The following is a 12,422-nucleotide window of genomic DNA, read 5'->3' as shown; positions in this document are numbered from 1 at the left end:
TTAATGGAGCCTTTCACTTTTGGTATAGGAATTTCTTCAACTGAAGGAAGAAATGAGTATGCAAGAATTTGTCAAACAAGTATTTACGAAGGCTAGTTTAAAAAGCATGACACAGCCTAACTTCATATTTAATAGCAAGCCCATTATGACTCTGTTGAGGTCCAGGACAACACATGAGAGGATGCCTTTGAACAACCTTAGTCGGAGAAAGATATATTATTCACCACACTGACCTGTGTGTTTATATTGAGCATGTGGTCCTATCGGACACACATGGGCAGTTTGACAAACTGCCCCTTTTAGTGTGTGAAGTAGTACTCCAGTAGTGCTACAAACTGCAGTTTACTTACCTACAACCGAAGATCTCTGCCTATCCTATCTATTTCATGCAAATATCTCTGCAATGTTGGCAGAAATTTCCACAAATGTAGAGATATGATTTTGTAGTTAATGTGGAAGAGACTGGAGAAGTGTTGGGAAAATGGGGAATAGTTATTAAAAATGGGTTGGGTTTATGGAAATGTTTAAGCATGGTTTTGGTAGGGACATGCCAATACAAAATACCCACACACATTCCAATTCACAAAATATGCTTCTAAAGTTACTACAATGCTAAATATACTCTAGCCCAACCATGGAGTACATGAAGCATCCCGCATTGAAAGCCACTGCTACTGCAACACATATATTTATTTTATTTTAGTTGGGGAGTTTATATATTGTGAAGGGTATCAGAGCATTGAACAAAAAGAAGACAGTCATACATAAAAGGAAAAATGCAAGAAGGAATAAGTAAGCAGCATTATAGAATACAATATAACAATCGGCATGGCAGATTCAAGCACCAAGTTCCGGGAGTGTCCACAGGTAAATAGTCATGCTGAGTGACTGCAAGGCTACTCTTTTAGGAACCTGTTCAACAGGAGCATCGTTACTTCTTTTTTGAAGGAGGTAGTCAAGGGATTTGACCGGGTTTCAGGAGGTAGTGCGTTCCATATTCTTGGGGCTAGACCAGAGATGTAGTGGTTGAAAGTTTTCTTTTTGCTGAACTTCTGTGATTTCAACAGCAGGGAGTTAGCGCTTTTAAGGAATGACTACCATGAGACAGTTCGAGTTTTTTTGGCCAGGTAGTCAGGAGCGTTATGGTGAAGGCCCTTGCGTGCCATGCATGCTAGTTTCAGATGGATCCTTGCTTCAAACGGGAGCCTTTTTAGATATTTTAGGTCTGGTGTAAGGTGGTCTAATTTTTTAGAACCTGTGTTGAGCCTAGCATCTAAGTTCAATTTGGCCCTTAAAGGCACCAGCCTTGCTTTGGGTACGCCTGTGAGAGTAGCACTCCCGTAATCTAATCGGGAGACGGCTAGGAATTGGACTGCTAACTGAATGTCATCAGGTGGCATGAAGGATTTAATTTTCTTTCCTGTGTTCAAGTGGTAATTGTCCCCCCTGGTGGTTTCACTGATATGATCGTGCTTATTTAGGTATATATCCAAAGTTATACCTAGTGATGTAGTAGAGCCAATAACGAAGGGGGGCACATTTGAGAGCTGTAAGTTGTTTAAGCCATTCTTCTATGGGGGAAAAGTGATTGTGGGGGACGATCAAGTGGAATTCTGTTTTGAGTGTGTTGAGCAGAAGGTGATTCCGGGTTGATCAATATTGGGTCTTCAGTAAGGTGTAGTTGAGAGTTTTGAAATCTTCGGGTCAGGACATTTTCAAGTACAATTGTGTATCATCCGCATATATGTGGTACTGGATGTTTTAATGGTTCAGAATTTCAGAAAACAGGTTCCATGAACAAGCTGAATAACCTGGGTGAGAGTGCAGATCCTTGAGACACTCCAGTTGGCACCCAATAATTGTCAGAAATGGTTTGATTGACTGACTATTTGAGCTCTGTTATGTAGGAATGAGGCAAAACAGTTTAGAACAAGACCACAAAGCCCCATCCTATTCTCCAGAAGATTATTCATGTTGTCATGTTTGACCACATCGGACGCACAGGAGAGGTTAAGTGGAATGAGCAGGCAAGGTTTGTTCTGATCAAGTAATCTCAGGGCATCATCTATAATGTGTGTTAGAGCCGTTTTAGTGTTGTGTCCCGTTTTGAAACTAGATTGGCAATGGTCTAGGAGATGAAACTCCTCAATGTGTTTGCAGGGGTTGCAAGTTCACTCATTTCTCTAGTAACTTTACTAGTGTCAAGATGTTGGTAGTAGGACAGAAGTTGTTGAGGTCAGACAGGTCAGCATTTGCATTTTAGGATTGAAGGTAACCTGTCCTATTTTTAAGCAATTAGGAATCAAGCCCTGAGAGAGAGGTGCATTGACAATCTTAGTCCAAAGTGGAAGAATGGAAGATCTAAGCTCTTTGATAAGCTTGGTAGGCAGGGGATCATTAAAGTGGTTAGAAGGTTTTATTGATGCTATTGTTTTGAGTAGATCAGCTTCATCAGGAAACTTGAAGGCATTCCAAGTAGCATTGCTTTTATTAGTGGAATCAGAACAAGGGAATCCCACCAGGTTCTACACTGGGAAGAGACTGTGTCGGACCTGGCTTAGTAGACGCTGGAAGGCAAGTCGCAGTTTTGATTCAATCTTCCTAGTCTTCTCAATGAAATAGGCTCATCCCTGCTTGGCAAGGACCCATTTTCCACAGAATTATGGTTACATTTGCAAATTGCTTGTTGTAATACAATTTTCAATCGTTTTTTGGGTCTGTTTTTGGCATTGTCAAGTTGTTTCCTAAAGCATTCTGCTTTTAAACCTCGGATGTGTTTGTTGTAGGAGCTTCTTGTCGGCCTCGAGTACTTGAGGTGAACTAAGGAGGGAGAGCTTCTCTATGATCTGTCAGTGAGTCTCAAGTGCCGCATTTCCTCATTAAGGTTGCTCTTGAACTAGGTTTTGATGTGTCTACTGGAGTCTTTTTAGCTGCTTCAGAGCAATTGTATTAAGTATATCTGACGTGGATTGGATGAAATGTTCGGTAAGATCATTCACATTTGTCATGTTTGTGGGAGGAGTTTGTTGCTAATAGAAGTTAAAACAGATGAATATTTCTCAAGTCTCTAGACCATTGTATGGGTTTAAGAAGTTGTTCCTGTCTATCTTCCATTTAGGTAGTGATCTGACCAATCACAGGGTGATGTGGAATCCAGTTGTATGACATTATCCCTTGCAATGATTAGATGGAGAGTGGAGACACTAATGTGCTTTGGGCCATTGCATGGCTGGGTAAGGTTGAGGTCCGATAGGAAGGCCTTGAAGTAGTTAAGTATGGGGTAATTCGAGTGAATGCTAAAATCCCTAAGGAAGATGTGGTTGGTGTGTTGGTCTGAGTAGAGATGGTCTTCATTACTTGTTCGATGAAAGGTTATTTCCTGAGGGATGGTAAATTGTGTGGAGTTTGCTCCATATTTTGATACCCAAGTATTCTCAAGAGGATATTGGAGCAGTTTGTGTATGTTTCAATGTGAGCAAGAGGCAGTAAATGCATGCTATACCACCCTCAACTCTTACAGAGCTATCCAATCTGACATGGTCATACTTGGGTGGTACTAGGATGTCCAGAATGGGTGAGGAGATAACATTGAGCCATAGAAATTCCCATCAAAAATTCCATTCCCCTAGAAAACAATGGTGGCACAGAATTAAAATAACAGCAAAAAAATGGATGGTAATTTAAATAAATTAGTTTGAGATTTAAATTATTTCTCTACATGTTTGTGATAAAAATTAAAGTAAACCTTTTAACTTACATTTAAACATATAAAAAGCATGTACATTAATGAAAATTTGCAAAGTACAGTTTAAAAAAAATGTTTGAGAGGGTGAGTATTTTTTAAAAATCATTGTTTAAAAATTAAATGAAAATATTTAATGAATTCTATTAGTTTTGAAGAGTCAATGTAAGATAGCACTTTATTGTACTAGCTGCAGGTTAATATTAATTACTGTACATTATTTAGCATTTACATTACACATTAACATATTTTAAATATTTTTAAAAGAATAACTTTATTAAATAAAGGTATACTTTCCCAGTGGCGGCTACTTCACCCTGGTGGCAGAGATCTCCATGAACAGGTGTGAAGTTACTAGGAGAAATGTTACACTCGTTATTCTGTTGTCAGAGGCACCGCCTTCTCATTGGAGGTGGTGGAGGCATGTAAGTCATCATCTAGATGTAATTCTCCTCTCGGAAATGGTGAATGGCAAAACAAAAGTGTATATTTACACCAAGTTGTAGAAATAGATCTACACATGATACAGGTGTGTATTTACATTTGTGTATCAGCCACACATTGTTTTTGATTGACTTGGCTAATGAACTTGGGTATCCATGTGCAAAACTTTTTGGTAGTCAGAAAGCGTATATATATGGCAAAGTCACAGGCTTTGTGAATGCAAAAAGCTATGTTGCACTGCACTGAACACACTTTACCTTCTGATAATGTTTGCAATTGATTCTGAATTTCAAACAGGAAGGGGCATGCAAGGGGTGTCCTTCTTTGAGAGTAGCAATGAGATGTATCAATAGTTTGAGACTGTAATTGTAGTTGCAATTGCATTAATAAGTTACTAACATCTGGTTTGCTGTGGTAATTAGTTATTAAAGGGAAAGCTATGGGTGGTAGCTGGTTCTTAAAGGGGAGGCTGCCCCTCTCACACAACTTCCCCCTTTGAAATGTGCCCTCAGGGGGAGTAAACAGTAGTCAGGGACCACTGACTGCTCCGCCGATGTCATTCCTCCCTAGTGAGGATTTATTTAAATGGTGTCCTTGTCCCCCAGAGGGACACAGGCTTCTTTTAAAAAACAAATCTGTTAGAAGTGATGGAAATACAGCGATGGAGGTCTTCTGTCCCTTGGAGACCTCCATCCATGCATTTACAGGGGTCACAGAATGCCTACTGTAGATTAATATTTATTAAGCAGGAGTTTTTTCACCTCCTTTAAACATACGTTTCACAGTAGGACTGATTAGTACCTCAGTTGCATCTCAAAATGAAGCCCGGTCTGAAAACCATTTGGTGTGCACTTGGGGTCTGATTACTAGTTTAGCGGTGTGGTGCCGCGTCCGCCCCGCCGCCGCACCACTAAAGCCGTGGTCGGGCCACCCATCAGATTTAGAGTTTCCTCCTGTTTGGAGGGCTTTTTTTTACATTCCCACAGCGGTACCCTGAAAATGGGCACCTCAATGGGACACCAAAAACAGTTCCTGCACGACATGGACTTTTAAGTCTATGCCATGATGGAACTGGGGTGTATGCATACAGGGGAGCACATGTTGTGCCCGCTTGCATGCATCCCCATGTCCAAAACATACCTAAAAACCAGGGACGCCACCAGGCCCAGTCCTTATGTGCCCGAGGTATAGCACCAGAAGAACAACAAGTTGCAGTCCAAGCCACAGGTAAGTAGAATGCTCCAACAGTATTCCTATGCCAAGAGACCCAGCTATGCTCACGGGCCCTAACTATTAAAAACCCAGGCCACCAAACAAACTCCAATCATACCTGAAAAGCAGCCGTTCCAACCATGTAAGCCTGCCTGAATCAGGGATCAGATCTCAAACAGCTGAGCAAAGACCTCAGCCCTCACACACATCGTAGAGAGCACAAACTGCCCCCCACACCACGTCCCGGGCCCGAGAACAACGGCTGTGTCATTTTGGAAGAAAAAGACACTTGCATTCACGAAATTCACACCAAAGCTCATTTCATTTCCATTCGAGACTCCAGCCCATATGTAGGACACTGTGATCCTGCACCAATGGGACCCGCGCCTCACACTTCCGTAAATGCGGACAACGTCGAGTGCCCCTCCTTCCCCAGAGGAGGGGCCTCACTGCCAGACCCCAGGCATGCCGGCAACGTGCCGCAGTAAATAACGACACAAAAAACCCTCCAGGAGGTGCCGCTAAAGCAGGGACTTTACCCTCAAGGGTCAACTACCAGCAACACCCCAGAAAAACCCCAGGAAGCCAAACAGCGCCCCCTCCCTCCATCAGGCACACCCCAGGCTACCTGAAGGGAAGAACAGGCCCAACTACGAGGATTGCATAGTCCCGCTATAGCAGAGACTTCAAGCAAACCCAAATACAACGGTCGCTACAGCAGCCAGTCCCAAACCTACCGTATATCACGAACTGGAGTAAGCAGTTACCTAAAGCAGCGAGCTTCGCTCGAATCCACAGAAAAAAACAACAGGATGTGCTGCTGTGGGTCAGGGGTTATGTGCCACAGGCTGTTGGAGTGGCCTGGACGGTAGGGATGGGCCAAGGGAGTTTTTGCTTCGATTTTCTGTGAGGAGGAGCTATCGCTCTTGAGTTAATGACTGTGATGGGGAGGTCTACGACTCAGAGTAATGAATATTACCGGTAAGTAACTGGACATTCTTTCACAACAAGAACAAGCAGAGCAGTGTGTAAAGTGGTGACGTAAAAATAGGGTAACCCATCAATGAAAAAAGGACTGCTGAAATTGAGTCTGATGGCAACGCCATGACATGCTTATTTTAGGCAAAGATTTTTACCTTTGCCTATCTATAAATGGCGCTGCCCTCTGATTGCATGGCCTCAAATGGATGCACAAAGGCTAACAACATGAGTGAATTTGAGAGGTTTTGCACATTTGAGGAATTCACAATTGTTGATGCACATCATGATTTGTATGAGAGTCCTCCCATTTGTGATTTTCCAAATCCCACTGAAAATCAATCAGCACTTGGCTGCTACCTTTCCTCAGCAGCTTAGGAACTGTTTTTCTCTTCCCTTGAGCAACAATCTGCTTTGAATCACTATGGCTCCATCTGCACACAATCTCTCATTACATTACACCACTTCCTTTTTTCTGACATAGTTGCATCGCTAGCAAAAAGCATGGAAGGCATTTTGATAACTCTCAAACATCAAAACCAGCAACAGAATGGGGTCAGATGTTATCAGCAATGCAAACCAGTGTGTCAATAAAGTAGTGCATTTTAGTAGAAAGCATCTGATTGTTAGAAAACTGTATATATTGTTCTTGTTCAAGTTTTACATGTTGTGTCTAATGTCATGTTTACAGTTAATAAGAGTGTGATTGAGAGATATGCTGATTCCTGAATACACATGCTGTCTAATATCAGAATAAAAAATTACCATGTGCCTCCTATGGAAATCAAAGTTAAATCATTACATGAACCTTTTTCCTAAGGTGGACTCACTTATAATATCCATCTTGCATTCACGAACTACTGGCACTGAAAGGTTTACGCAATGCAACTAAGTCATATCTATTCTTTCACACTCACTCTGCTGATTGTGTAATACGTTCTGCATTGGTAACTAGTAAGGAAAATGGGCGACTTTTAAATTTTTTAGGAAAAACACCAGACCGCACCATTTCTATCATAGCGCTGTGAAATAAATTGGTGTGCTTGATTGGTTCACATTTTTTGTTTTCATTTTATTCTATCGATTCAATCCCGTAGCCCTAAAAACAATCAAAGTAACAGACTTAAAATCAGTAAATCACTCAAGAAAACAAAATAAACAATAATAGATAACAATTTGTTCCCTTTAACCACAAAAGATAAAATACCAAACCTAAAGCCACATCACAAAGTTCCGTATTTCCAAGCAATACAATAGCCTGGTTAAGTTGACACAAATTAAAATTTTTAAACAATGGACGTTAAAAACTCCTATGAGCATGCAGAAGCAATGGAAAGCTGAGCAAGGGATGTATGTCGTTACAACGCACACTTTTACAACGCATGCACTTACAACGCATTTTTTACAACGCACAATCCATTACAACGCATGACATTACAACGCATGACACTACAACGCATTTTTAAAAACTACCTTTACAACGCATTCCATTACAACGCATACTACCATTACAACGCATACCATTACAATGCATAATATTAAATTGCATTTAAGGTAAGTATTAGTTAAATTGCATTTAAGGTAATTATTAGATAGTATAGGGGTAAAAATTACTTTTCTAACTCCAGGGGGTGCAACAGTAGGGTAAGTGTTGGATAGTATAGGGGTAAAAATTACTATTCTAACTCCAGGGGGTGCAACAGTAGGGTAAGTGTTGGATAGTATAGGGGTAAAAATTACTATTCTAACTCCAGGGGGTGCAACAGTAGGGTAAATGTTGGATAGTATAGGGGTAAAAATTACTATTCTAACTCCAGGGGGTGCAACAGTAGGGTAAATATTGGATAGTATAGGGGTAAAAATTACTATTCTAACTCCAGTGGGTGCAACAGTAGGGTAAATGTTGGATAGTATAGGGGTAAAAATTACTATTCTAACTCCAGGGGGTGCAACAGTAGGGTAAATGTTGGATAGTATAGGGGTAAAAATTACTATTCTAACTCCAGGGGGTGCAACAGTAGGGTAAGTGTTGGATAGTATAGGGGTAAAAATTACTATTCTAACTCCAGGGGGTGCAACAGTAGGGTAAGTGTTGGATAGTATAGGGGTAAAAATTACTAATACTTACCTTAAATGCAATTTAACTAATACTTACCTTAAATGCAATTTAATATTATGCGTTGTAATGGTATGCGTTGTAATGGTAGTATGCGTTGTAATGGAATGCGTTGTAAAGGTAGTATGCGTTGTAATGGAATGCGTTGTAAAGGTAGTTTTTAAAAATGCGTTGTAGTGTCATGCGTTGTAATGTCATGCGTTGTAATGGATTGTGCGTTGTAAAAAATGCGTTGTAAGTGTAGTGCGTTGTAAAAGTTGCGTTGTAAAGGTTGTTCCCCCTGAGCAAGAGATGTAACAATGATAATTTGCTAAACATGGGCGTACCACCCCCTACCCCGCCCCGAGCAACTGCCACATCCTTATGTCCTTGGCGAAACCATCCCAGGTTGATTCCAACTTTCTATCTTAGAGTCTCATCGTGCATGTGTGCATGACCGTCACCTTCAATATAAATGAAAACAAAAGGTAACCATGAAAATTATTTTGTTAATGCACTGAGCGCCACAATATGTGCCTCAGTTTTAGCAGGTGAATCAACACATTTGTGGTGATTCTAAGCGCGCTCTCGGCATCAAAGTTAAAAACACTGGAAACAAAATAGAATATGGAGGTCAAGAACTTGCATTGATTCTGAGAGAACTTGCAATGGTCTTTGAGTATCATTGCATAGGTTTGCAGACCTTCCCTGATCTAAGTCCATTCATTCTTAACTTTCAGCTGGAAATTCAATTTTATAATTCATGGATAGAACTACAACAGTTAAAGACATAACACGCAAATGAGTGGGAGAGAGATAGTTCGGAAGTAAAATGAGGAAAAGTAGTACTCACTTAATAAACATTAATGATAAGCAATCAAAATATTACCACATCACCTGCGCACCTCCTCAGAGTCCTGCTGTCATGAGGACTACCAAGCAGTTCTGAGTGTTCAACTAATACTTTTTGAAATATGCCAGCTGGTCATAGAGCAAACAGTGCCAGACCTGTGCGACAACCAATCAAAATAAACGGTCTAGTAAATTAAGTGAGTGATCACAGAATTGACTCCTCATTGAATGTGGACGGAAACTTCCACTGCAGATGTTCATTTTGAGAAATGATTAGCTAAATATTCAAGATAATCATCACTTTGAGGCACATGTTGCCAGAAACGGCTACCAAAGACTATACACTTCTTCTGATATTAGTGACTTTTAATGCTAACCTGTCAAAGCATTGAAGAATCTGAGTACTAACTGAGAGGAAAAGCAAAGGGTATTAAAGCTAATTTCTACACAGCGAATATTTTAATATGTATTAAAATATGCAAAAATTTCAGAATATAGATTAGGCTCAGACATTTTTTTTTGTGCATCTAATCTCGTATTAATCTCGTTTATTAGATTTTGTGTTTTTTGTCAACCTTAAATCCCTAAGTGTAATTTTTACATTTGGAAGCTGGGTCGACAGAAAATACTTGATGAATATCTCTCATGACTTTTATACCCGAGGACAGACCTCGCATGCAAGTTCAAACAGATAGCCGCAGGGAAAAATGGATCATTTTTCCGTATTCGTACCCTATTCCCACTGCAGAGCATTTCTATCACTGATTTGCAAAGATAATCTAACAAAATAATTTTACTTTAAAGTTGGGGGTCTAGATTTTGAACAGGAGGAAAATTCCCTAAGGAGAATAAATGATCTTTTCTTGAAAGTATGGTCTCCGGCTCTTCATCAAAGGGTCAAATTGTTCCAATTTTGAAATCTGCCCTGTTTGATAATTTTGATGATCTCTGACAGTGTTCACAAATTGAGCTAAATATCTCCCTTTTCACCATATTAGGCCATTTAAGATAACACTGGATGACAGGTGCAGTTAAATGCCCGCAGCATATTTCTGCAGAAGTGAAATCTATCGACTATATTGCATAGTGACTGCAGTATGTTTTCGAAGGTGACAATATATTAGTGAATTTATCATAGTCCAAGAAGTAAATGTTTTTAATGCCTAAAAATATGCTCATTCTGCTGTCTTGCAGAAAAGCAGTGTGATGCATTTTTTTTTAGCCGGAAGCAGCCTTCAGCAGAGATCTATTTAGACCCTAACACACATTTCACCAGTCTTTACAAACATTAAAAATCGAGCTGCATATTTACGGTGATCTCTTGCCTATAACAGATGTTTCGTGAAATCTCATAAAAAAATGCACATGGCCCTAAAGCTTGCTAAACTAACTATGCAAAAAGTTCAAATATGGCTTTAAAATAATGTGCAGAGTCTCCTCGTGGTTTGCCTATGTGACTGGTGAATTTCATTCATGTCAGAAAGTACCATTTAGAGAAACACTCGTGGAGCTAGGAACAATGATTGCTGTTAAATTCTTTTAAGTATGTCCTTTTCTACTGTGAAAGATGTGGGTACCTAATGTTCTGTGATGTAAATTGTTATTTGCTGCACTGTATGTGTAACATATTTGCTCATGCGATCTTTTAAAGTTTCACTAATATTGTCCACGCGTGCATGTGGAAATGGAGATTTGCTGATCCTACTGTATTGCATACATGGTACATGATTGTTTTTCATTGAGAATGACTGCACCTATCAGGAATGCCTTGGAATGCATGAACACACTTGTATGTGATCGGCCTTGAAATGGAAAACCAGCACTGTGCATTGGTCTCACACTGCATGCTGACGATATTAACCTGCCTCTTTCGTACATACGATGCAAATAGATATAAAGTGCAATGTTTACTATATCTATACGTCATTGTATATTTTCTGCCTAGCCTATAGACAGCAACGCAAAAAAAAAAGAATAGCATACTCAAGCTGTTATACATTTTCATTTTGTCAATTTCCATGTTAGTCTTTCTAATTATGGCATTATTAGTCAAGACTTGGAATAATTCCATTGATTAACAATTTGCTTCCTAAAAATACTATATTGTCTGTGTGTCCAACCTGAAAATGTAAATTGAGTTCATACAATGTAATACTGTGCCGTTCAAACTCGTGTTTGTTGACCTGTCACAAACACTAGGTTGGGCGAACTTCTGAATAATGTGAAATATATAACCATTGTGTTGGTACATATTGAGTCTTGGGTAACATTCATAACGTGGCCTACATTGTGCTACGCACATCCAAGCTTTGAATCGCTCCTGGTGAAGCAAATTGTGACAATGTTGATGTAGATCAGTGGCACTTTCTAGCAGGCATGAAAAAGGATTGCTTTGTAATAAAAATAATATTATTATTGATAACATAAGTAAGGACCAGGTTAGATAGATCATTTGTAAATGCAGATTCGGTTAGGCACAAAAGAGAACAAGCAAAAAGAAAGCAGTACACTGTCATGGGGGTTGAAATGAAAGTACCCTAAATGATAGGATAGGACATGTTTTTGCAATTCTTTGAACTACTTCTGTTACTAACATTTTTTCTTTTCTTTCCATTTCATTTGTCTAAGGTTGTTGTGAACGCCCTGATTGGGGCGATCCCTTCGATCATGAATGTTCTGCTGGTCTGTCTCATTTTCTGGCTCATTTTTAGCATCATGGGGGTGAACCTGTTTGCAGGAAAGTTTGGAAGATGTGTTAATGCCACAGATGGAAATGACATTCCCTACGAAGAGATCACCAACAAAACCATATGCAACATAACAGGCAATCACTGGAAAAAAGTTAAGGTCAACTTCGATAACGTAGCAGCAGGGTACCTTGCACTTTTGCAGGTGGTAAGTTACAACGAGTACACTCTTGCTTTTATAGAACTAAGGCCTGTGTCTAACCATCGAACCAAATGATAATTGTTCTCTTGTCTCAATACTTTTTGGAAACACATATTCCGTATCTGACGCACAACACATTGGTTTTCAGTAGTCACTAGTCAAAGGGCCGGGTACATTCGTTTTAGACCTGTTCTAGAGTCACACCTCAAT

General features: G+C 39.8%; 1 protein-coding gene across 6 annotated transcripts in view; it reads left to right on the top strand.

Moving 5' to 3' along the window:
- Positions 1 to 12,422, top strand: part of LOC146789704 (sodium channel protein type 5 subunit alpha-like) — a 975,168-nt gene that overhangs the window by 867,776 nt on the left and 94,970 nt on the right. For all 6 annotated transcript variants that reach the window (XM_085632035.1, XM_085632032.1, XM_085632036.1 and 3 more), the window contains one exon: positions 11,952 to 12,218. In XM_085632035.1, coding sequence (XP_085488161.1) covers positions 11,952 to 12,218 — 267 coding nt within the window. The remainder of the gene's footprint in view (positions 1 to 11,951; positions 12,219 to 12,422) is intronic.

The sequence above is a fragment of the Triturus cristatus genome, chromosome 10 (assembly GCF_964204655.1).
Source record: "Triturus cristatus chromosome 10, aTriCri1.1, whole genome shotgun sequence".
NCBI lineage: Eukaryota > Metazoa > Chordata > Amphibia > Caudata > Salamandridae > Triturus > Triturus cristatus.
The sequence above is the reverse complement of the archived record's forward strand: the minus strand, read 5'-3'. Positions and strand labels throughout refer to the sequence as shown.